Source organism: Sceloporus undulatus, chromosome 1 (assembly GCF_019175285.1).
Source record: "Sceloporus undulatus isolate JIND9_A2432 ecotype Alabama chromosome 1, SceUnd_v1.1, whole genome shotgun sequence".
In the NCBI taxonomy this organism is placed as follows: Eukaryota; Metazoa; Chordata; class Lepidosauria; order Squamata; family Phrynosomatidae; genus Sceloporus; species Sceloporus undulatus.
Window position 1 is genome coordinate 160,030,630 of NC_056522.1, and position 26,122 is coordinate 160,056,751.

The following is a 26,122-nucleotide window of genomic DNA, read 5'->3' on the forward strand; positions in this document are numbered from 1 at the left end:
GCACATCTTTCACACTTTGCCCCACAGTTTTGACAGTCCTCAGCCTATGTTCACCACACCAGATGCTTACACATTTCCCTAACTCCTTTTCTTTCAGATTTCCCTGACAACCAGAGATCTGAAATGAGCTGGGATGGGCATTGGTACATACTGTTTCGCATGAGTCTAAGAAAAACCAGGTTGCCAGAAAATACTGCTGTTTGTTCCATGGGGTCCATTTATGCCTTTTGGTTTGGCTTTTATTCACTTGTTTGGCCCTGCAGAGGAAAACAGTTTTAGGCATGTGCTTAATTATCCAAAACACAATTATCTTGACCTGGCTTGGAAAAGCATTCATCCCCACATTTTAGCTTTTTCACAACAGCATTATCAAGCGTATAACAGCATAACTGCCATCTGCAGTTATGCACAAACCAAAACTCAATGTAACAACCTGGCATCGGTTGATAAGTGCCCTTTTCTTCAGTGCGTTCTCTTGTCAGAAACCTAACTGTGAGAACGGTAAAATGAAAGTAAACTACCAGAATAGATGCTATTGTGAGAGCTGGAAGAAATTCAGCTCACTTCGGCTAGATATCTCACCTCCTTGGCCCAAGGGTCTATTTTCCCTGTATGAACCATGGGGCAGGGCATTTTTCCTTGCTCCCTGAAGACGATCCTGTTGTTTAGTCAAGGCAGAGCATGTGAGGAAAAGAGTTGGTAAGCAGAGGAAGAAGTGTGAACTAGATGATCTACTGCTTTTTCTGACGCTTAGCATTCTGAAAGAATAGTGCTGCAGAGCAGGACATAGATAGATTATATTGTAAAATCAAGGTGCACATTTGAAATGGCAGAAAGAGGACAAAGAATAGTTACATCTGCTCTCTATATTTACTTCTTTCTGCGTCCGAGGAACATTAATAAGTATTTCTAAAAACCTGCTATGAGTGTGCCCTACATAATAATGGGGTTGTTAGGTAAACCACCAACAGCCAAGTGCCAAGTATGGAATCTCACTTTTATACAATAAGAGTTATCACTCATCCTGACAATGCCACTACTAGTAGTACTTCCTCCTTCCAAGGAGAGTCCAAAAATACAGGCAGCTGGGCTGGGCTCTGTCACCAAACCAGTTATAGCAGTTTCAGTCTCTAGCAGGAGCAGGTCTCTTGTAAAGCTAATAGGTCTTGACTGGCAATTCAAGACTGAACCACCTCACGATATTTTGCATCCCAGCAATTATAATTCCAGACAATTTATTGCTTCTGAGGATATTTCCCTGCAGTTATTGTGAGGAGTGTTTTCTGAGGGAAGTCTTAGAGGGATGGTGGATTAAATCATCATCCTTGTTGATCAGAAAGACCCTGGGCTTTGACTTGGCAAGACCTGGCTCCACTACATCACTGTCTGTTAAGTCATCCTTCATCTCCTAGTCCTGCTATAAATGGTCTATGGCAAGTCTGAGAACGTATTGAGAGAGCTAGTCTTTTGTAGGCATATCGTCCAGTACACTCCCTTAAACCAAGATGCATCTACATTTCAGTGCACTACATCTCCCACCCACCCTGGAAAACATCACCTCCATTCTCAGCCCACTGGAGGTTGTAGATACATCAGGCATGGGAAACATGTGGAGTGGCAGATGTTCCTTCTGCTGAGATATCATTTTAGCTCTCAGTTAATATCTAAATATACAATAACATTTCTGAAGCATGAGTATTCAAGCATCACTTAACCACGTGTACAGTTAAGGCTGTACGGTCAGCTTCTTAATTCTTAACAGGGTCCTTAAGGCAACAGGGAGGTTACGCTGGCTAACAATGGCTTTAAATTTTGTGGTATAATGAAACCATGGTTTTTTTTTCTGAGCAAAGAATGTGAAAGAGAAAAGGAAACATTCAAAAGCATTGCCTCTGCGTAAGAACAGGGTGTGGGTAGTTAAGGCATTCAAGCTACAAGGCAGCAGAAAGTGAGCAAGAAGAAAAGAATGAGAAAGAAATCTGACTGTTAAACCACATAGAAAGGCTGAACTAAGTGAGAATGAGGAGATAGCACACCAGTGGTCAGGCCAAAAGTAAGAGACACATCTTGAGGGCCCAGAAACTGAACCAAGTCATCACCAAGATGTTTTGTATTTTCTGTTGCTAGTTACTGTCATAGTATTTCCCAAGTCACCTTGTTTAGAGCCTTTCTAAACTACTGTTGTTGTCATTTGCCTTCAAGCCATTTCTGACTTATGGCAACCCTATGGTGAACCCATCATAAGGAACAAGGTTTGGTCAAAGAGGTTTGCCGTTGCCTTCTTTTGAGGCTGAAAGTGTGTGACATGCCCTAGGAAACCCAGTGGACTTCCATAGGCAAGCGGGAATTCAAACCATAGCATTCCAGAGTCCTCACCCCACACTAAAACCACTACAACACACTGCCTTTTTGGACTGTGCTGATACATTTCAAATACAAATTTTAGCTCGTCTTAAAGAAAAGGTTAAAAACCAGAATGTCAACCTTAAATACAATTCCTGAGGAAGTGACATTAGCAGTTCCCTTGCAAAAAGATGGGATGTCTTTTGCATCAGGATTTTGGCTGTGTCTTTAGCAGTAATTTCTCTAGCAGGCTGTTGTTCTGTTATTGCTAGGTTACACTTCACTAGTCTAAAAAAAGGAAAGTCTATATCAAGCCTGGGCGAAACAGATCAATGCTGACATCTTGTGGGAGAGAATACTGTGTGATCAGGGAATGGTAGCCCCTTCCAGTCTACTGAGAATGAAAGAGCAGGGTCACTATATATTCCCCCTTGCTTACAGCACAATACAGAAGCTCTTCCTCTGAATCCTAAATTACTTCCACACTGCAACAACCACAGATATCCACATTAAAGCAAGGATATAGAACCATTCACCAGAAAGCTTATATGATGGACCCTTGGTATCCTCTAGGTTGTGGTTCCAGGAACCCTTGTGGATAACAAAATCTGTGGATGCTCAAGTCCTATTCAATACAGTGACATAGTAAAATGGTGTCCCTTGTATAAACATGACAAAATCAAGGTTTGCTTTTTGAAATTTATATTTTTTAAAAAATATTTTCAAGCCATGGATGGTTGAATTCATGGATACGGAGGGATGACTGTATGTTTAAAACAGTAAGTTCTCTTGGCACAAAATTTGCTCTTTTTTGGTGTATTGTGGTTCACATGTAATGCTAGACTCTAGATACAGCAGTGAGAATCTCAAGTTCTCTCACCTTGTTTTCCATTCTTAGGTACTGTATATACTTGTATATAAGTCAAGTTCATGTATAAATTGAGGGGAGGTTTTGGGATCAAAATTATGGATTTTGATATGACTCATGGATAAGTTGAGGGTAAACCTTAAAAGCATGTAACAGGATCTAACGTACAAAGCAAAGGAAAACAATACTGAAGAACTAACAAAATTCCAGCAGCCATAACTGTTTGTGCTCACCCTAAAGGATGGATGGATGGATGGGGAGGGAACTATGGTGAATTGTGGCTGTACAATGTGTGAGGAGGTGAACAGGCAAATATCAAAACAGTTGTAAAGGCAAGAGTTAAAGTACAGTATTAACTCATTAAAAAAGAAGCCATTCCCTGAATGGAATGGTGAAAGATGAGAGCTTAGTCTGTCCTAGGAGAACCTTAAAGAAGCACCGACCTCCTTTACTTTGATGGAAAATGTCAAAGAGCTGCCACTGCCACTATTTTCTTGTTCAAGCATTCAAAAAGGCCAGAAGTGAAGAAAGTAGTGGAGGCCATTGCTTCTTTTAGGTTCTCCCAGGACAGACTAAGCTCTTGTCTTTTGCCACTCTACTCAGAGAAAAGGATGTTTCCTTTTTGATAAGAGACAAGATATACAGTATGTACATTGATTGATCCATGGACAAGTCGACACAGGTTTTTGGGGGTCAATATTTTGACTAAAATTCCTACATTTGTACCTCAGTATACGCAGTACTTTTCCTGTGTGAAGCAACAATTCAGACAGTCAAATTCAGGTGGTCAAATTCTGGTTGCAGTTCTCACATGAAAAATGGAACACTGAATTTGTAGCAAAATTATGGAAATAATTTTTTGCTTTTAGTGCTCTGAGTTAAGTTGTTCTTTGTGGTTAGGTTTAGACATAAAACTAAATCATTGGCTGGCACTATAGATAGAAGCTTGGATGATCCTTGAGCGTACGCACTCCACATGCAGCCATGAGGAAGAGAATAGCAGATTTTGCTTCTGTTTTCAACTAAATTGTTTGTATAAACCAAAAACTGTATTTAGTATTGACTGTGATTTAGGGAAACAAGACAGGATTGTAAAACTTGCTTTAAAGTTAGTGGCTTTCTTAAATCACCTTTTGCTTCTCAGCCTTTTGGCTAAGATCAAGTGTAGTATAAATCACAGTTAACGTTTTCTGAATCCAGACACACGCAAGTGAATAGTTAGCTGAAAATGGGAAAAGGTTCCATTCTATCCCATTTTTTAACCTGCCTCAACCATTCATTTGTTATTACACTCTTCAGATTTAATGCATCCTTTTAAAGCCCCAGCTAAAAATAAAGGTATAATTTAATTTAATAAAGATTCTAGCTCAATAGAAATAATAAAGCATATTTTAGTATCATATCCCATGAGCACAATTGAACAAAAACATGATCCGAATATTGTCAACCCTCTAATATTAACAGAAAAGAAAGTGAAATAAAGCCAAAAACTGCCTAGGATTCACAATAAAACAGTGGGAGGGATGCATTGTCTGATGGAGTTCCCTCACCCTAATATACCTTTAGTATATTACAACTAAAAAGACCCCAACGGTTCTACAGTTTGCACTATGGGAATGTTAATGCCCGCGTCAAAATCAACTTAAAACAAAATTAATATTTAAGTTAATATTTGTTCCTTGTAACCAACAGACTCCATTCCTTGAAGAGTGAATATATCTTTCATGGGGGGGGGGGGGGGGAAGAGATACAAAAACAGAAAAATGTCAGTGTTCTCAGTATGATATAATTACATAGAAATTGAATTTCTAATACAGGCAAAACATTGGCACTTGTCTGTTGAATTGTGGGGTTAACACTGACTTTGTCATTAATTTTCACAGACGTAAATCAGATCCTTGACAACTTTGACATCACTTTAACATTCATGGCTCCATCCTATGGAATTCTGGGGGTTGTAGTTCACTGTGGCACCAGAGCTCTCTGAGAGAAGGCTGAATATACTGTAATACAAAACTGCAAATCCCAGAATTCCATAGCACTGAGCCGTGGCAGTTCAAGTGATGCCAAACAGATTATTTCTGCAGTGCAGATGAAGCCTTAGTAATTTAAATTATTTTAAAAATAACAAATAAAAAAAGGAAGAAAATGGCTTGACAACTGATGCCTAATTTGTTGAGTGCTTCATGTTTGCCAAAGAAAATCTATAAATATTTCAAGTAGCTGTTGGAGCTCAGAGCAAACTCATTAGCACAGAAGTGTTAATATTTATATGAAGCAATTAAGTGAGATCAAACTGATGACTTATTGTCATCAGTTCTAGGAACAAATCAGATCTGAACTATTTTCTGGAAGGATGGTTAGCCAAATGAACATATACAAGCCAAAGTTAAATCCAAGTAGGATTACAAAGTAATATTGGTGCAAAACCAGCAACCCTCCAGATATTAGACTCCAACTCCCATGAGTTCCCATTATCATGGTCAGTAGTCAGGAATGAACAGTTGTATACTAGCACTATCTAGAACAGCACAGGTTCCCCACTCCTGCTCTGGAACCAAAAGAGGAGACTTGTTTGTGGTCTGCAAGATTTTCACACCATTTTTAGCTCATGGAAAGATATGGCAAAGCCTCAAGCAGCAGAGTTTACAATAACTGAACCGCATCAAAAGCTAGGAAAAAACAACATATTCAACTCTCATCACAATGGCAAATGTTTATCTTCAAAAGTCAAGTTTTGGCAAACCATGAATATGAATTACCAGTGATCATTTATATAATATCACTATAGTCTCTTTTGTTCATTGGATTCAATTCACTTCCATACATAGTTTTCAAAATGGAAAATATTATATTGAGACAATTAAAGGAGTGAACAAATGATAGCTTCCTTGAACAATCTCAAAAAAGAAAATATTTGCCAGTGTTGTTTACTGTAACTTACAGACCACCATCTTCGTCTAAAATAGCAGTGACAGTTTTAAAGAACTTTTATACAGTCATCTTTAATCCAGTTTGGATTTTGTAACCATCCAATGTATATTTACATAAAGCCACTGTGGTGTTCTTTAAAATGTTCTCACTTTGATAGGTTTTCTCTTTGAATCAACATTTCCTTTTCATGTGCTTCAATTTCCTTAAGTAACTCTTCCTTTTCCTTAAAGTAATCCCGGAACCATTCAATGTGTTCTACCTTTTCTTTAACACTTAGATATGGATTTTTGGAAAGTCCACAAGTCACAAGCTCCATAAAGTGGCGAATTGGTCCTTCTTTGGGAAAGTCTTCCAAATATTTATCCAAAAATATATGCTCATGAAATTCAGCATCATCTTCAAGTCCTAAAGGAGTCGACCACAGTAGCTGTTAAACACCAAATCACTGCAAAATCCTTAGTTAACTGTTCTCCTGATAATTAATATAAAAGAAAACTAACAGAGGTACCTTTCAAAATATGGCAGCTCTCACTTGTGCTTTATTTTATCCAGAACAGTGGGTCTCAACCTTTGGGCCTCCAGATGTTTTGGACTTCAATTCCCAAAGTCCCAGTCAGGATACTCATTATTCAGGAATTCTGGAAGTTGAAGTCTCAAAAAATCTAGAGGACCAAAGGTTGAGGACCACTGCTCCAGAAAATTCTCGACTTGTTGCAACATCTTTTATTCAATGATCAAGTTTATTCTGATAATTAAGGTTTGCAGCACAAAGTCTTACAGGTCCTCTGACTAGGCCTAGAAATACGTTTGAATTTTGTCTCTCCAAAACAGAAAATTACCAGAATCTGAACTAAGAAATAATTTATAATAACAAATAATGCATATTTACATTCATTTTCTTCAATATCTAGAAACAAGTGCTGATATTAAGGTCTTATTTTTTAGAAAGTGTAAAGCATTTCTAACATACGTTGCTAAATGTAATGCTATAGTGAGAGACTCCATGCCACACCATCCTGCCACCGGCACAACCCAAAGAGTCATTTCAAGTACAGTATTGGATCACATCATACAGCTCACATCAGTTCTGACAGGACAGAAAAGCCGATAAAGCTGATTGAATACATCCAGCTTCGAGGGAGCACAAATGCCTTTGTAACTCTCTAGGATTTTCAGGCTTCAGTTTCTTACTCTATCTGAGAGCTGTTGGATTACTCTTAATCCAATAACTCTGCTGAATGGTATCTAGTAACTTATGCTTTGCTGTGCTGTATCAGCGCCTGACTACATCTTGATTTTGTCTGTGGGCTGATTCACATATGCACATTTATTGCCTGGTAGTTCATTTCTCAGCACTGGAAATATTTTCATCTGGAAGCACTTTGTTTTGAGCTGATATTGGGCAATAAGGACAGTCTATCCGTGATGCCCAATGCACATAAGGAAGTAATATTGTTGCAGTCAGCAAGTGACTAAGAGGCATGAGTGTGCCAGCATTCTCCCCTTCCTGCCTCATGGACTTTACCTTTGCCTACATGGACAAACCAATGCCATCAGAATGAGAGGAAGCAGAAAATGGCCATCAGACCTGGATCCAGCTCAAGCAGACAACCCCCACTCCCTGCCCTGCACACCATGACAGCCAACTACTACTACTGTGGCCACGAGAGAGAGAGGAAGCTGGACTTACATTCAACACTATGATCTGCTAAACTGAATGCACTGTCCACAGAACCAAGAATCGAGTGCCTGAGTTTGCTTTTTATCTCCTCCCTCCCTCCCAGTCTCTTTTCCTTTTGTGTCGTCCTTGAGGCTATAAGCCTGCAGACAGGGCCTGTCTCATTTCTGCTATCTGTAAGCCTTTTAGGGTCATCAGGTGAGTAAAAACAAATGTGTTCAATAAACAAAGGGATTGCCCTGGCAACTACAGCTTCTGGTTTTCCTTTCAACCCAACCTCTGCCTGTTGCTCTTGGATATTCCCCCAGAACCAACTTGTGACATTACAATGTTCTGAGAACCTTTTTGGTGGCCCCCAAGTTGTGTAACTTCCTTGCATGGAAAGTTCAGTTGTCCTGTTGTCTTACCACCAGCTGGCAAAAACCTGTTTTTTTAGGGAGGGCTTTGGTTTTAAACTTGTGACTTCTAAAATAAAATTGTGGTTTAACTGTCATTTTGCTTTTGTGTTAATAGTCTTTCACTGTAGTTTATTTTAAATCACTGTAAGCTACCCTGAATCCTATGCGAGGAGAAAAGAGGGATGTATATAAATAAATGAATCCCTTTGTTACCATGTATATATTATAATTGCCATCATGCTCCTCAAATAAATGGCATGGCAGCACAAATAAGGGAATTTGAGACCAGTTTGGGTTTTAAATTTTTCCCCCAGCAAAATCCAGTATCTCACAAGAGGACTTCTACATGAACAACAGGACTTAAGTCAGTCTCAGTTACTTAATGATGGTGTGTGTGGGATTTTATTACTTTAACCCCCCCCCCCCAAAATCAACAGTATTTGAAAATAGCCAAAGCTTAAGTCTCAGAACCAGTTATGTGAACTTCTATAATGATTTATCACATCCCTGACTGTATTATACAATGTAGGCTATAGGAAGCAAAACTGAATAGTGACCTCTACAGATTACTTACCAGCTTCATTGTTAATTGGGAACTCCCAAAGTTTTCCTTCTTTTGTCCACTGTATCATCTCCTCAAAACCATTCTGAGGGGGCTGCTGAGCAACTGCTTCAATTTCTTTTGCAAGTTCCAGATCCCAAAGCGTTGGTGTTGTCACTATGAACAAATGTGAAAGTTTGTATATATACACACATACACTCCATAAGGCATCAGGACTGCAAAGATTAACAAGGAATAGGAGGCCTGAAAATTCAAGTAACTGCTCCTTTCTGCTGCTGCAATACAAACCTACTCAGCATCAGAATTATCAAAAGAAACCTATTCTCAGAACAATGTGTTAAAAATCAGTTCCTTTTCACCACATCACTGTTTCTCCTCCTTTACCACACAAATCAGACTGCAATTCACTGACCCCAAGAAGGTACTGTTCAATAGAAATAATAGCACTTGCAAGATATGGTATCGCTGAGAAGGAATGTCATGATGTCATGTTTGCTTGTAGTTATATTTAACAGAGAGCACAACCTAGAGAAAAACAACCCATTTGCACTCTAGACTTCAGTCCCTATTTAAGGGTACTTTCAATTAAGGTTCATTTCCTCTGCACTATGTCCAAGGATTAAGTTCTCTAGAACATTGATTCCAAATCTTAGGTTTAAAAATTTGGTTGGAGTATGACTTCCAGCATGGCCAGTCAGTATACCTAACAAGTCAACGCTTCTGGGAATTGCATTCCAACAACATCTGAAATCCCAAGGGTGACAATCCCAATTCTGGAATGGCAAAAGACGTTACTTTGTTGCTTTAGGATATATATAATTGTGTCAAAGAATTCATCCTTATCCCTTTGAAGACAGAAAGGTGGAACAGAGTGGACAATTTTGTTCCAGGAGTATGATTTTTATGAACTCCTTAAGCAAAACAATGATACACACACACACACACATATCATCTAACCATAACAACTCAGCTTCCTTTCCGAGTTCCTAGATGTTAGGAAGCCAGAAAACTGTCACTGGTCCACCTGGCTCAAGTGATGTCTACAATTATTAGCTGCAGCTCTTTGTTGCTGGAGTGCAACTGCTATGAGCACTAGCCAGCACAGTCAGTGGTCAGGAATGGTGAATGCTGGTGTCCAATTGCATCTGTAAAAATTCCCCTGCTTTAGGACTTTGCATTGAGGACTTTCCCAGCCTTATCCGGAGATGTCAGGAATTGAATGCAGTATCATATCCATCCAAAATGTGTGCTCTACTAATGAGATTCCTCTCCTGTCCTCTGATCTCAAGATCCAATATCTGTATTCATCAACTGTGTAAACTCTCCACAATTTAAACGGAAGGTTAACACCTAGCAAGTGTAGGGACCATCCATAGTTATGTTACAGGTAGAAAGAGGAAGTAGAAAAATAGTGGCAAAGAAAGGATGGGGTATCAAGTGAATTGACAACCTGTACAGTAACCAGAAGAGCAGCTGCTAAAATATACTCACTTTAGGAAGTAAAGATAACTCCTTGGCAAAAGAATATAGCAGAGTTCTTGATCAAGTACCAAAAGTATTGCTTACCACTTGTGGACAAGTATCTACTGCTTTAAATATAAATTTGATACCAACTTGTATGTCTTCTATAATAAACAAGAGAGCTGCTAATTTCACATGTGTGCAATCACAAAACATTAGCTGCTCCCTTGTTTATTATACAAGACTATTGTGTGTCTACTCAGAAATAAACCTCAGTGAGTGTGTATAAAATTGCAGACTTCATGCAGTCTTTAAAAAAGCCAGACTTGATGAAATTCCCATGCAAATATTAGGGGATATCAAATTACTGTGTGGCAGTTGTACCAGATTTCAGGATTCAGATATTCCTCAACAAAGTGACTTTTCTAGGCACATGGACATAGCACATAGACAACCTCCACTGCATAGATACAAAGTTTTGTGCCATTTTAACAAACAATGGATTTACTGCAGTATCATGGTTATGGTGCATTCTATTACATTATCTTCTTGGTTTGTTTGTTGTTTCTGGTTCTCCACTTACCTGCTTCCCCTGTTCCCTCCATTTTAGAAGCAGGAGTGAAGATATTAAGTCTTCTTCCAGAATATACCCCTCTCCTAGGCAGAAAGAAAAGAAACTTAAAAAAAAAAAAGAAACATTTATTCTCAATTTAATAATCAGATAGCTAATCTGATTAGATGGAAGGGTACATATCTATGTAAGATATGGACTTCTTCCTGGAAAAACTGGAAATCTTATTCTGATGGATGATATTTCAACAGGCTTTCCCCTATGCTTTCAAGTGCATCTTCCCAGACGTAAGGGTCATGAAGCTGCTTTCTTAATGAAAAGGAACAAGACATATTATTAAATGTACAAACTTGTATTTGCAATTATGCTTCTACTTCTATTCTATATAAGTTCCTATGGCAGGAGTCTGTGACATTATAGTACTAATGGTGATACATTTCAGTGTTTTTCTCGTGCAGTGGGGTTCCAAGAATAACAAAATGTGTGGATGCACAAGTCCCATTAAATACAATGGCATAATAAAATAGTGTCTCTTATATAAAATGGCAAAATCAGGCTTTGCTTTTTAGAATATTTATATTTATATTTTTGAAGCTGTCGATGGTTGAATCTTGGATATAGAGAGACAACTGTACCTTATAACCTTGACTCTTATGCTGCAACAACTCTGGGTTAACTGGCATCCTGCCCACCAATATAGCAATAGCAAGTACATTTCTATACCGCTTATCAGTGCACTTAAGCACTCCCTAAGCAGTTTACAAAGTGTAAGCTAATTGCCCCCAACAAGCTGGGTACTCATTTTAGCGACCTCAGAAGGATGCAAGCCTGAGTTGAGCTTGAGCCCTTTTGATGGAATTGAACCTGCAACCTTATGGTTTGTGAGTGAGTGGCTGCAGTACATGCATTTAACAACTGCACCAATATACACCCCCCTCCCTGCTTTTCTTTTCTTTTTTCTTGAATATACAGTATGAGGAATAATCACATTGGACCCAAAAACTTGTATATTGAATTTTGAATACCATCTCATGATCATAGGGTGACGCCTTGTCACTGACTTATGCCTTTTGTTTAGATAATGAGAGCTACCTGATTTTTATTTTTCTGAAAACCTGGTATTTTTTTAAAAGGTTATTTCCAAAGCTGTTTAATTTTTAAACAAGTGATTAGGCTGATACACTGAGGGTCTTAACAGTAGTCAGAATGAAAAATTATGTGGAAATCCCATGCAACATAGTCTTAATTAAGCTCTTTGCATTGTATGTGTGAACTGATACATAATTATCTCTGTGAACCCATTTTTGATCATAGGAATCACGTAGGAACAAGCAGAAGAAGTACCTTTTCAGTCTATTGTTATCACGAAGAACACTTCTTTCAACCGTATAACCTCGCCCGTCGTCGTCAAACTGAATTTGATTGGATGCCCTAAAAGCATCCCGTGCTGGTGGCTTTCTCCCAATCTTCATGTTCGTAACGATGTTGCTAAAATTAAGAATGTCAAGATTTGTCAAGATGCATACTCACTACAGAGCAGGAATACTATTTCTTCATAGTGCTCTTCTTTCCCATAATAGAAGACCATATCTACCATTTGAACTCTGATTTGTTCATACAAATAAATGAATAGATTGGTGCCTGGGTTTCCCTCCCTCCTCCTCCCTCCATATTTATCACCTTTTTCTTTTTCTTTTTAGGTGGCATCTTTTAGACCATAAGCTGTAGAGTAGAAGCTCTGTTTTCTACTGATCTATAAACTGTTCCTGGGAACCTCTTCAACTGAAGTCAAGGGTTAGGAATATTTTGAAAAGAAAAAAAAAATCCAATTATTAACAATTTATGGCTGCTTACAAAATAATTTAAGACTCAAATAAGTGAACATTTTCAAAGCCAAATCAAAACATAACACTTTTTTTTAAAGCCTAGACACTATGTAATGGGATCCATCATTCTCTGAAGGCTTGCTGGAAAAAAAAGACATTTTCCCACATCTCTAAGTCAGCAGGAATAGATATTACTACTCCTTGCTTTCCAAAGCTTTGGGGCTCAAACAGAGAAAGCTGCGGCCTGGCCTTTGTTTTATTTGCAAACATCACATTTGAAATGTGAAGGAAAGATTGAGCATTCATATGATGACATGTAGTCATCATGATGTCCCAGGGAGGGCATTGTAAGCTAGCATGAGGTCTCTGAATTGAGACAGGATGAAAAAACAACACAGCTGCATCAACACAGCATTGACCCACGCGTCTCCTGACCTCAAGAAGCACCAGAGCACTCTGTGCCAGGCAAAGCGTCCAGACTATCTGCAAATGAAGCATCATTTGGAGTTTACGAAAGTTACTTTTTGGACTACAGCTCCCAGAATCCCCCATCATTCATTGTGCTTGGATTGTTTCAGCTCATTAATCACTACCTGCTTGAATACTTTCTCCGTATATTGACTCAGGACTAAGTCTGCTACCCACAAAAATTTTTAATATCCTGAAATAAACTGGCCAGCTGACACTGATACCGCATGCACAAACTCTGGAATATCTGAGCCACACTCGCTGGATGGCCATCTATCGGTGATGCTTTGATTTGGATTTCCTGCATGGCAGGGGGTTGGACTGGATGGTCTCTTCCAACTCTATTATTCTATGATTCTATTATATACAATCTGCTTTAACAGTGAACTTGTTCACTGCCAAACTGGGGTGAAACAAAAGTCGATATTCTTTAGAATTAATTGAGGATCATTGACTTCAACAGGGGCAAGGAATTTCTCTGCACAATCCCTTATTAGTGGCTATGTTGGCTGGTGCTAATAGGAGTTTTACTAAAAACATCTGGAGGGCCTAAACCTCCCTAAACTTGGACTGTAGCAACCAAAAGGTAATCTGTAACCTCTTTGTCCACCTTCCCCAGGATGAATCAAGGCTGTAAAGTGGTAGCACTGTGAGTCTCACTCACTCAGTCAACACATTCCCTAGGGTCATAAAACTAAAGCTGCAGGAGTGACAACCAGATAATGCCCCAAGCTTGAACTTTGTGTGAACTGTATGGCTTGTAAGACCTGTAGATCATTTTGCCTTCAACTGGAGTAATGGGCCCTGCTCTACACAAACATTTCCATTCAATGGCACTTTGTTGACTGCTACTTGTGGCACTATCACTCCCATAGCCTTGAGAAAGTGTCCTGCAGTATGACCTTTGAACTCAGTATGAGCTTTCTGTTGTTATTCTTGTTGTGTACCTTCAAGTTGTTTCTGAATTGAAATCATACAACCTATCATGGGGTTTTCTTGGCTTCTTCAAAGGATGTTTGCCATTGTCTTCCCGAGGCTGAGAGAGTGTGACTTGCCCAAGATCATCCAGCGGGTTTACATGGCCAAGCAGGGTTTCAAACCCAATGGGGTTTCCATGGCTGAACCAGGATTTGAACCCTGGTTTCCAGAGTCATAGTCTGATGCTCAAACCACTACACCAAGGGAGAAGGATAAACCAACCATGTTCCCCCCCCCCCCCGGGTATAAGCTGTCTGTTCAATACACTGTACTCATTTTAAGGCTGGAATCTAGTCCACAAACTTCTGTTATCATCTCTAATCAGCAACCAAAGATAAAAGGGTCTTTAACGGTAATGACATTTAAAACAGCTTGTACAGAACAGATCTGTGTTTTGCAGATAGGAGAGCTGATGCAGTTGGGTTTTACTCCTGAGCAGATGTGTATACAATTGAGATGTGCTTTGTATGCTTTTTGGGAGAGCATCCAAATTTGGCAAGATACAGGGCTCACTCCAACCACTACGCTTTGACCCTGCCTACTCTGTCCTTGGTCTTGCTCAGTGCCCTTAGCTATTGCTGGAATATGGTCATTGAGACCTTTTCCAAACTGGGCTGGAAAAGGTTCTCCATCACTATGTTAAGGTCTTAACAGGAAAGGAACAGTTTTGCCTCTTAACTTAGCCAATGGCAGCTTGAAAGTATATGGTCCATGAAATCCTGGAATTTGAAAGCTATCTAGAATACAGGCCAGTATATAAGACATATACTGGATTAAAATAAATATTTAGCGTCAAAGAAAAGCATGATGGTAACCAGTGACTGTAAATACATCCAGGTCTTGCCAAAATAAAGATGATAGAAGCTGGAAAGCCTCTTATCATTCAGAACTGCTTCATCTACATGTTAATATATTTAACAAAAAACAGAAGCATCTTGGAAAATGCTTTTTTTAAAAAAAACTCATATCAGATATACATACATGCATGGCAGAAAAAGCCAGTAAAGCATAAGATTTTTCTTACACAACGGTTGAAGTAAAGGTTTTCAGTCTTGGGCATTCAGTTTAGATATGGAAATAGCCAGAGCACAAGACTCTACTCATCGCTTGCGGTCAGCGTGACAAGCAAACCAGAAAAAAGTTGACCTGGCAAAGGTACCACTGTTTACTTCCTTCATGATGTGGCTAGCCATGTGCCTTTCCTTGGCAACCACACTAATAAAAGAGCAAACTCACTTGAAAGCACTCTTCTTTCCTCTAAGAAAAATGCTCAACTTTTTGAGGACAGTCTAATCCTTAAAGCCGGAATTCAAAAAGGCCTATGCTAGGCGCATCTTACTCAGATTACTACGGGAGAAAGTGAGCTTCGTCACACTATTAAAATACAGTGAACTAGTGCCTACAAATTCTACACCTATTAAACTAGTACTGATCAACTTTACATTTGAAGACTGTGTTACTGAGGATGGAACATCATTTTACATTTCGTTTGATTTGTAGTGAAGCTCAAGCCTTCAATATTTTGTAAAATGATGCCATAATTTCCACGGTGAGGAACTTCATTCCAACCCCAAATCCTGTTCTGTTGTTATTTCCATTTAGCAAACATTCTGTCCTTCCTGTGTCTGCAAAACAAACTGATGAATGAAGATTTTGTAGAGCAGTGACATCCACAGGTGGTATTCTATTACTGCAAAGAGAACAAATTCAGCTATTATTTACTGGCTGACAATTGTGAACACACAGTCAGCCCTTCCCAACCATGGGCTTGCTATCTACAGATTTGAACATCTGTGGATGGCCCCATCCTGTTCTCGCCAACAGTGTTGTGTTCGTACTGCCATGCCAGCACGACCGTGTCGCACTACCACTGGGATGAATGGGACTCGAATGGGACCCACGTTTTTTGCTATCCGTGGGAGGGAGTCTGGAACGGAACCTCTGCAAATACGAAAGGCAGACTGTACTAAGTTTGTACAGTGACCTCTCTATTTATATTTGAGAAGGATAATTGGTTTGGTGAAGAGGGATATGCTACAGAGCTATCTACCTGGATTTTAAGAGGGCAAGGGACAGCATGTACCAGAAAGAAAGGGAAAAGCTATTTTTTAATTATTTATTTCTACCCCTCCTTCCTCCCAGCACAGCATTTAAGGTATTTGCATTGGGAAAAGCAATGAAGCAACTACTGCTTGCTTCAGTAAATAAATGTTTAAAGGAAAATTGACAGAAGCTTCTGCTAACAATTTAAGGTGGAAAAGAGTCATCAGCAGGGCACAAGAGATCAAACTTGGGGCCTCATTTACTCATAATTTGTATCAGTGATATTCAGGAGGAAAATGATAGTACAGTATTCTGATGAAAATTGTATATGATCTCACCATCTTAAGATACACCACTAATATACATTTCGAAGGGGCAACTTATGCCATAATAAATCTGTTATTCTTTAACATGCCACAAGACACTTTATTGTTTTTAGTGCCACCACAAAGTAATGGCTGGAGAATATACAAGATAAAGGGGATTTTTTCAAACTATTGTAATACTAATGGAATGAAGGTCCACAGTATCAGTGCAGTTATGTTTAGATATTACTAATACTTTCTTATCTAGAATCATGAGGGAAAAGTTCTTGGGATATATTAATGAACTTGGATCACCAATGACCATGAATCACTGTGACATGGCAGCCACTATGATTACATGCTCAATCCTCTATTTTTAATGACAGTAAAATATTACCCACCCACAAAATAGCATCTGCAAGTGTGTCCTCAGAAAACTAGATTGCCTATCCTGCATGTACTGTTTAAGTCTGCTGAGGTCTGATTTCTTTGACCCGGCAATGTGTTGGTATCCTACAACTCTGCACATAATGGCATGGATAAGGATGCTGTTGTCCTTCAACAAAAATTGCCTAAACCACCATGATTGATTTATTGTCTGTAATGCTGAGAATAATCTATTTGATTGTAACTCATCTGTTTTCTGTTTCTGGATTACATAAATCTGGCTTATAGGAACCTGGCTATCACTGAGTAGGTTCTGTACTTTAACTTGATGGGGCTTTGAGCAGGGAATTGTTTATTCAATAATATTAGCATGACTGCATTTCATAACGTCACAAATTAATTCACGTCTTAAGTTTGCTCATTACTTCAAAGCCATTACTGTGTATTGTTTTCAAATAAAGTTCTTGAAATACATTACTGCAATTCTACTGACATCACTTATTGCTGTAAATCTGTTTTTACACTCTGATTTGAATCTTATCAAAGCAACCTAACACAGAAAAATGAGAAACACTAGCAATGCCACAGTCATCATCTACCTCAGAGATATAGCCAAGTGAGGACTTCCAAATCTTGTCTTCAACTGAACTCTTATCTTTGGACTTTATGGACAGAGAATTTATTTTTTCAAAGACAGATCACCTCCCCTTCCACATACTGTTGCAGTGTCTTTCTTCTTTCTTAGATGCTGAAGGACAAACCCAAAGCAAATTAAAGCAAAGATCCAAGAGAGACTAGAAAAACTGCAGAATATAAGTCTTCAGATTCCTCCTTAAGATCAGAACCAATCCTTAAAATTCTTAGCAAAGCTTTGCTATTTTCATTATGTGCCTTCAAGTTGACTCAGACTTATAGTGACCCCCTCATAGGGATTTCTTGGCAAGTTTGATTCAGAGGAGGTTTGCCATTATCTCCCTCTAAGCCTGAGTTCACAAAGAAGAAAAGTGCAAAGGCAGGCTTAATGTTGAACATTAAAAAAACAAAAATAATGACCATGGAAGATTTATATAAATTCAAACTACATTGAAATAGTTAAGGATTTCCTATACCTTAAATCAATCATTGATCGGTACAGAGATTGTAGTCAAGAAATCAGAAAACAACCAGGGCAGGAAAGATCAGCTATGAAAGAACTAGACAAGATCTTTAACTGCAAAGATATAAAACTGAACACTAAACCTTGGCTTATGCAAGCCACTGTATCTCTCATCAACATGTACAGAACTGGACAGTGAAGAAAGTGAATAGGAATAAAATCAATTCATTCAAGATGTGGTGCTGTAGAAGAGTGCTGAGTATACTGTGGATGACCAAAAAGACAAACAATTGGGTCCCAGAATAGATCAAGCCTGAATTCTCCCTGGAAGCCAAGATGACTGAAATGAGGCTGTCATATTTCAGACACATCATGAAAAGGCAGGATTCATTAGAAAAGACAATAATGCTGGGAAAGGTGGATGGCAGTAGAAAGGAAGCAAGACCATATACCAGATGGATAAGTACATTCAAAGAAGCCATGGATCTGTGTTTGCAGGGCCTGAGCAGAGCAATTGAGGACAGGGAGGTTTGGACATGTCTCATTCATGAGGTCTTCATGAATCAAAGTTGACTCAAAGGCAGTTAACAACAAAAAGGCTGAGTTCAGCTGCCCAATGTTACCCAGTAGCCTTCTCTCCATGGATGAGAGTGGATTTGAACCCTGTTTCCTAGTCCTAGTCCAACAATGAAAATCACTAGTGGCTACACTACAATTTATATTCAGATATTGTCTCTTTGAAATCTTTTGCAGAGATCAAAACAGGTAAATAAGTCATTTTTATTCTAATGGGTTGAATGTAATAAACAGCTTTGTTCTATGACCATGCGAATTTGAGCATACAGTATAATCTACAAAAGTAGGGTATACATTTTTTTTAAAAATAGCAATTATCAATAATCATTTCTGCATTGGAAAACATGACAAAGAGCACAGTGCAATAACTGCAATCAGCACTGCAATTACATACCTTATGTCAGGGGCTTCCCCACTTTTACGTGCATCAGTGACTTCCTTGTGCTTTTTCAGCAGCTGAACCAATTCTGACACAGTCCTTTTCCTATCAAAAGGCAGAGAAGATGCAACTGCAGAGGCTGCTGCCACCAGCTCTGGATTGAGGTCCTTGCTGCTAGAAGAAACAGATGCAAAAAGCATTCACCTGTCTATTTTTCCTTCTTGTTTCAACAATTTTATCAGCCATATAAAATGAGTCATAGAAACACTGCAGCAATTATTTTAAAGCAGAAGATAACATCATTGCCTTTTTCACATTGTGCTTAGATGAAATTGTGATTTTTAGGATTGTTAACTTTCAATTGGAAAAGAATACCACTTTATTAACTACTATTACTACTATAAGGATTTCTAAACTGACTCTTAAGCCACATACCCTTCCAAAATGGATTACAACACACCAGTACAACAGTATTCCCCAACACGGTACTTACCAGATGTTTTAAATTACTGTATAACTTTCAACACATCTAGCCGGCATAACCACCAGCAGCAACTTCTGGGAAATACTGTGATGCTTGACTGCTGTCAGTCATTTTTCCTACAGGTTTGTATTTGAGAGTAAATATGGTAACATGATTGACAGGCTGGCAGAGAGGAATAAGGTCAAGTGTAACAGCAGGGAGCAATGAGTGAGTGAATGGAAAGTTGATCCTTGGGGGTTGTGGGAGTAGAGTGGAGGGCAGTAACGATATTTATAACTGAGGAGACTTGTTGAAAATCAAGGTGAAGTAAATAGTAACTACAAGGTTTTATGAATCTATGGTTGAAGTCTAATGGTTTATTTGCTGAAAAGTGTTTCATAAATAAACTACTCTAAAGCCCATGTCAATACAGATATTAGTTGTCGGGAAATGACCAAATTGATCAGGTAGATCTAAGGGGCTGAAATTGAAAATGAATCCAGATTCAAGTAGGTTTGGCGGTAACATTAACAGTACACCTGCTGTTGTCTACAATAGTAGTCCCCTGGTCACCCAGCCTCTACATACACCCTCTTTGTACCCAGAATTTTTACTCTTCTCCTGCCTCCATCTACTACTTTACAAGCTCCACTCTCCAGGCTCTCTCAGCCCAACTGTCAGGACTGGGTTAATCCTGCCATGATTTTGCTTTGATGCTTTACAAAGGTTATGTTATCTGATAGATTATTTAGAGTGGGATTTAGAGATATGTGATGTGGAATATATTAATAGACAATGGGTGTTGGGCTTTATATAGGTTGACAGTAGAGCAATTATGGAAAGAGATATTAGTATGCTTTTGGATAGGTTTATGTTGTTGTTATGTTTAGTTATTTATGTGCATATTTTATTTGGGGTGTTTTATAGTTGCCTGGCTGATAATAAAGATTTGTGTTATATATACCAAAGGGGGCAAGACAACAAGACCATCAGTGCCTACTCAAAGAATAAAGAAACCAGAGACAGGTTAAGGTTTCGCAAGTCAGATTAATGATAGAGCTAATACAAGCACCTTCTTTACTTCTGCAACAGATCCTCTGCTGGTAAGAAAATGGAAGCACCCAGAGACAGTCTCTTGCTTTATTACTAAGGTGCTGCAGCCATTTCATTTTTAAAGCTCAAGCTTGGAACTTTTGGATTTTTTCTACATTCCTGCATATCTACACAGCTAAAACCTACTGTATGTTCAGCCACACCTAGCTATTTGGCCAAACTATTCTAGGGCATTGTCAGAGTAGTAAAGAAAGGAGTATTTGGAATTATCGTTAGAGAAAGGTAAAGCTATACCTGGAGGAAATCTTACAAAGAAGTTGAGAGCCCAAGGAAGGGTTGAAATATGCAAATGTAGGCAGTCATTGTGGTGTGCAAATACACCTCCAAAGAAAGGAAAATTCTTGAAAGTGATTTTGTAATGGGACCTCGGTATCCACGGACTTATGCAAACTACCTGTTGTCCCCAATGGCGGAATGTACACACAGCTTCACCTCTGTTAGAGACAATGGGACTTCACCTGCATGCGCCAATATTGGGGACAACGGGACTTAAGGTCTCATGGATTTTGGTATCTGTGAAGGGGGGGAGGCAGAATGGATTGCCACATAGATACTGAGGTGCCACTATAGTAGTCTGAAAAAGTGATGGGAAAATAAAGCTTTTAAAAAATGAAAGACTAAATTCAGGTAGTGAGGTACCACATACATCATATTAGAAAGGCTGCGATTTTTTTGGCTGAGATACATTGTTATCGTCCTTAATTAATATGCTTAATCCAATACTTCTATTTTTTCCCCAATAGGTCTAATATCAAATAAAAATAAATTAACTTCAAAAAAAGGAGAGCAAAGGCTGCATTTTAACATTAAAAATTATAAAGTTTAAAATAACAATAAAAACAGCTAACTTAAAAAAACAGCAGCAGATAAAGTCATCATAAATATAGGGACCATTAAGTCATTCAAATGCAGTTCAGAATGGAACTTAATAATTGGGGGGGGGTATATGCAGAGCAAGAGGCCACAACACAGAAGGCCCTATCAGTGGTACTCCCCCCAAAATAACCAATTTCAAAAGTGGAACAAAGGTGGATGCTGATCTTAAAATTCAGGTAGTTATACATGGTTGTAGATGGTATATCAGAAAGCCTGTCCCCAAACAGTTTGGTGCTCTGAACGTCAATACCAGTACTTCAAAATTAAGCCCAGCAGCAAATAGGCAGCCAACGCAACTAGTTCGGTGGAATCAAACTTGTGGGTAATTACACAGTCACACAGCATACTTGTCCTGAGGCATGTCTAATCTGTTTACTTGTTGGCCACTTACTCAAATTGAAAAACAAGAAAATGGACCACTCCCTTCTAATAAAATAAAAGAGAAGGCACACATTTGCATAAAATATGTATTTTCTTCTATATGTGCAGAGGCACATTTAGAAATAATTAGTGTAATATAAATAGAAAGTAAGGGAAACTAATCAGGTAACCTGTTTATGAGTCTGCTGTCTGTGTATTGACTGCTGATGGGAAACTTCAAAGCCCCTACTTACTATCTGTTCTTACAATTCTTTATCATTTAAAGAGAAAGATGTCTTTTAAAGCCATTTTTAAGGAAAGAATGGGTGAAAAATTGGAGATGGTTGTGCTATAATGATCTTTTGTATTTTAAATTAATAGAGATTATTCTTAAAGAATGCAAAGATCTTAATTGGTTTGCTTATATGCAATGTAAGGATGTATTCAATCAAGATACCGTAATAGAAATACAGCCACAGGGATATGAGAAAATGAGTTTTATTTAGAGTCATGTAAAGATGACGACCATACAATTTAAAAAGTGTATAAATGGTTTCTGAAACTAGAGACAGAAGATGAGCCTAAAAAAGAATACATGATAAAGTGGGCCCAAAATTTTGGGCATAATGTCCGAATGAATATATGGGAAGAAATGTGGTCAAAAAACATAAAATTTGTTTTCTGCAGTAATTCAAAAGAAAACTCATATAAAATGATGTACAGATGGTATCTAATTCCAAATAAGCTGTCAAAAATGGCCCAAAATGTTTTAAATCAATCTTGGGGATGTCAAGATAAGGCAAGGCGCCTTTTTTGATATGTGATAGACTTGTAAGAAGGGAAAGAGTTACTGGTCCAAGATTGATATATTAACCAAAATAATGTTAAAACTAGATTTTGTAATATTACCAGAAACGTTTTTGTTGGGCATTATGGATAAAGAACTGGTTAGTAAATATGGATCTCTTCTTCGATATATGGCAACAGCAGCAAAAAAATGGTTTGCTCAAACTTGGAAATGGACTGAAGCACTGATGGGAGCGTAGATTATTAAGGATGCTGAGTGAGCCCAAAATGGTCAAATTAACATGGCTTTTGAAGAATAAGCCAACTGAATACTTTTTGAAAGACTGGAAACCGTTTATGGACTTTTTTGAGCAATAAGATATTTAACCATGTTATAATTTATGGCTATGGTTATTAATAATTTTAATACGGTTATTTAGTTGGATCTATAATGGTAAGATAATCTTTTTTCTTTTATTTTCATTACAATAATGACTGGAGGATCAAAACCCTACTGTGTATTAAGTGTACAGTATATATTTTTTCTCTTTCATCTTTCTTGTTCTTTTTTTCTCTTTTTCTCCAGACACCCCCCCCCCCCCTCTATTTATTATGTTTATTACACCCACGCCCCATTATAACTGTGGCACTTGGTCTGGCCCCCCCCCCCCTTCCCAAAATCCTGGCTACGTCCCTGTCCTTGCTATGCCTCAGAGTAAGCACATGCAGCATCCAATGACGACAATCCATGTAGCGAAGGAGCATGAAAACACAAACACAAGAATTTTACCTCTTAGCTTTCTCTTCTGCAGCTTTCTGGAACATGCTGCTTGCAGTCTCCACATGTTCTGGCAAATCCTTTGCTTGAGCCTCAGTCTTCCGAGCTTTCAGCATCTGGAACTTCTTCTTTGAACTTATTTCAACTTTCATTTCACTAATGATGTTCAGCAAGTTCTTCTTTGCAGTTGCTGGTGTTTTCTTCTCCTGGCTTGGTGAAGTCTTTGTATCAGCATAATTGACTGGTTTATCCTCCTTGGTACAAAAGACAGAGCTGGTGCCCAAGAATTTGTGTGCCTTACTAAAAAAAAATGATATGAAAGTTATGGACATATGGGATATACTGGTCACTCTGAAGTTTTATTGTCCAACCCAGCTTCCCAACTGCTTTCAAACAGCAAACATGAAGACACTAGTAGTAATATGTGCAAGTATGTGTATATTTGGGAGAGTCATTAGGTCTACACTAGTAGTAGTATGTGCAAGTATGTGTATATTTGGGAGAGTCATTACCTCTGCAAAAGTACGTAAGCAATAAATAAAATTGATATATACTTATACATTTAAAAAGTATGAGATTCCAGGATTTAAGAACTGTTGATGTGTCAGCTGAAGGAAAGCAAAACAGCAAGATGGGGCAAGGATGGGAGCAAACTTGCTTAAGTTCCCAATGACTTTTAGGAAGCAACCTGGGCTGCATCTACACTGCAGAATTAATGCAGTTTGACACTGCTTTAACTGCAATGGCTCAATGCTATGTGAGATTTGTACTTTTGTGAGATATTTAGATTTTATCGGAAAGGTCTGGTGTCGCCACAAACTAGAGTCAACAATCCACAACTTAATATAAATTCCAAAAAGCAAACCTTGATTTTGCCATTTTATACAAGGGACACCATTTTACTATGCCATTGTATTTAATGGGACCAGAGCATCCGTGGATTTTGGTATCCACTGGGGGTCCTGGAAACAAACCCCAGCAGATACCAAGGGCCCACTGTACAAATCCCAGGATTCCACAGCTGCATTAATTCTGCAGTGTGACAGCAGCCCTAGGAGGAGGGGAATTGGGCTGAATGAACATAGAATGGGTATGCACTGTAACTTCTGTTGGTGGTCCCATTTGTAACATTACCATTGCTAAACCAATGATGACCCCAAAGAACTACTAAATTAAGGAGAGGAAGGGAGCAATCACACTAAGTCAGACTAACATGATCTGGAGTCTTACAGTCCAGTATGAACATAGTGGTTGGGGACAATGGGACTTGTAGTCCAATACATTAGAACAATATATTGGAACAGTGATTCTCAACTCTGGTCCACCTCCAGATGTTTTGGACTCCAGCTCCCAGATGTCTCAAGCATCCTGACCAATAGTCTGGGAACTGAGGTCCAAAACACCTGGAAGGTCAGAGTTTGGGAATCACTGCATTAGAAGATTGCCAAACTGCAGCAGGCTACCTTAGGCAACTGGGGATGATACTCTCTCCTACCTATGAATACAGTCGGCCCTCTGTATCCACTGATTCGGTATTCAGGGATTCAACCATCCATGGCTTGAAAATATTTTTAAAAGATATAATTTCAAAAAAGCAAATCTTGATTTTGCCAATTTATTTAAGAGAGCCGGGTAAAACTACAAATCCCAGGATTCAACAGCACTCAAAGTGGTGTCCTGGGGGCAGGTATTAGCATACTTCCCTGCTCTGTATCCAAATAACAGGCTCTCCTTTGCAAGATCTAAGAAGAGGGCTTTTGTTGCCCTTGGAAGGAGGATACTAAGAGGCAGCCCTGCACTTAACTGCGTCTTCTCCAGGCTAAAGATACCCAGCTCCCTAAATCTCATAGGTTTTCCAGACTCTTCACTATTTTGGCCTATACAGTATTTCTATTGATACAGCCAACAATCGCATTAGCCTTTGTAGATGCCGCATCACACTGTTGACTTACTTGTGCTCTACTAGGACTCCTAAATCCCTTTCACATGTAGTCTTGTTAAGCCAGCTGTCCCCCATTCTATATCTCATTTTTAATTGTGGTCTTTATAATTTATTAATTGTATTTTATTAATTGTTATTGTTTAGTTGAAAGGGGAGTTTATGGGGACTGTGTTGCTTTATCTTATGTACATTTTATATTGTTATTGCCACTAATGCATTTTGAGATTGTAACCCGCCCCGATCTTCGATGTATTTTGTGATTGTAACCCGCCTCGATGTATTATTATTATTATTATTAAATCTGTGCATTTCATCATTATTATTACACCTATGCATTTTTCCCCTGCCTAAGTGCAGCACCTTACATTTCTCTGTGTTGAAATTCATTTTGTTAGCTTTGGCCCAGCTTTCTAATCTATTAAGGTCATTTTAAATTCGGATCCTGTCTTCTGGGGTATTAGTGATGCCTCCTAATTTTGTTCCATCTCCCTATTTAATAAGCATGCCTTTCTATTCTTCCTTATGGCCGGGGGCAGCCCTCCCAGCCCCAGTGAGGCCTACCTCTCCGAGGCCAGGACGCCCTTCCCCAGGGAGCCCCGGCACAGAAGCCCCGCACAGACGCCCCCGGGGACCAGGATGCCCCTCCGCCACATTATTCTCAAGGAAACGAGGGACGGAGCAAAGCCCGGCCGGTCCGTCCTGCTAAAATGTCCCCCTAGAGGGCACTTCCGGTATAATGGTCCGTCCCTTTTACCTGTCCGGGCAGAAACCGCAACCCCCGAAGATTGGTTCCGCTGCCTGTAGTGGAAGGAAACCTGGGCTGTATCCATACTGGAGTAATAACCCGGTTTGGCACCGCTTTAACTCTTTCTGGCTGAAGGCTATGGGAGTTGGAGTTTGTTGTGAGGCCCAGAGCGGAGCAGCATTGATG

The 26,122-nt window shown here is 39.0% G+C and overlaps 1 protein-coding gene and 1 non-coding gene across 3 annotated transcripts; one reads left to right on the plus strand and one right to left on the minus strand.

The window, feature by feature from the left end:
* The first annotated feature begins 4,343 nt into the window (after positions 1-4,343).
* LOC121920079 lies at positions 4,344-4,526 on the plus strand. Its single transcript, XR_006101636.1, has one exon. It is a non-coding gene; the product is annotated as a U2 spliceosomal RNA (small nuclear RNA).
* A 1,385-nt stretch (positions 4,527-5,911) lies between these two features.
* Positions 5,912-25,897, minus strand: MRPS31 (mitochondrial ribosomal protein S31). Of its 2 annotated transcripts, none has more exons than XM_042445847.1 (7): positions 25,753-25,897; positions 23,262-23,549; positions 18,889-19,044; positions 12,160-12,303; positions 10,828-10,901; positions 8,796-8,939; positions 5,912-6,550 (listed from the first exon to the last, which is right to left on the minus strand). In XM_042445847.1, the coding sequence occupies exons 1-7, from the start codon at positions 25,842-25,844 to the stop codon at positions 6,291-6,293; spliced, it is 1,158 nt and encodes a 385-aa protein (XP_042301781.1). In that variant the 5' UTR covers positions 25,845-25,897; the 3' UTR covers positions 5,912-6,290. The 2 variants fall into 2 exon arrangements, with proteins under 2 accessions (XP_042301781.1, XP_042301780.1); XM_042445846.1 differs by having other exon boundaries at positions 18,889-19,047.
* Positions 25,898-26,122: the final 225 nt, after the last annotated feature.

Coding starts and splice junctions, on each gene's coding strand:
- MRPS31 (XM_042445846.1), bottom strand. CDS start 25,844: ATGTGGCGGAGGGGCATCCTGGTCCCCGGGGGCGTCTGTGCGGGGCTT. Junction 8,940..10,827: donor GGAGGGAACAGGGGAAGCAG/GTAAGTGGAGAA, acceptor ATTTGTTCATAG/TGACAACACCAACGCTTTGG. Junction 6,551..8,795: donor CCCAATTAACAATGAAGCTG/GTAAGTAATCTG, acceptor CGACTCCTTTAG/GACTTGAAGATGATGCTGAA.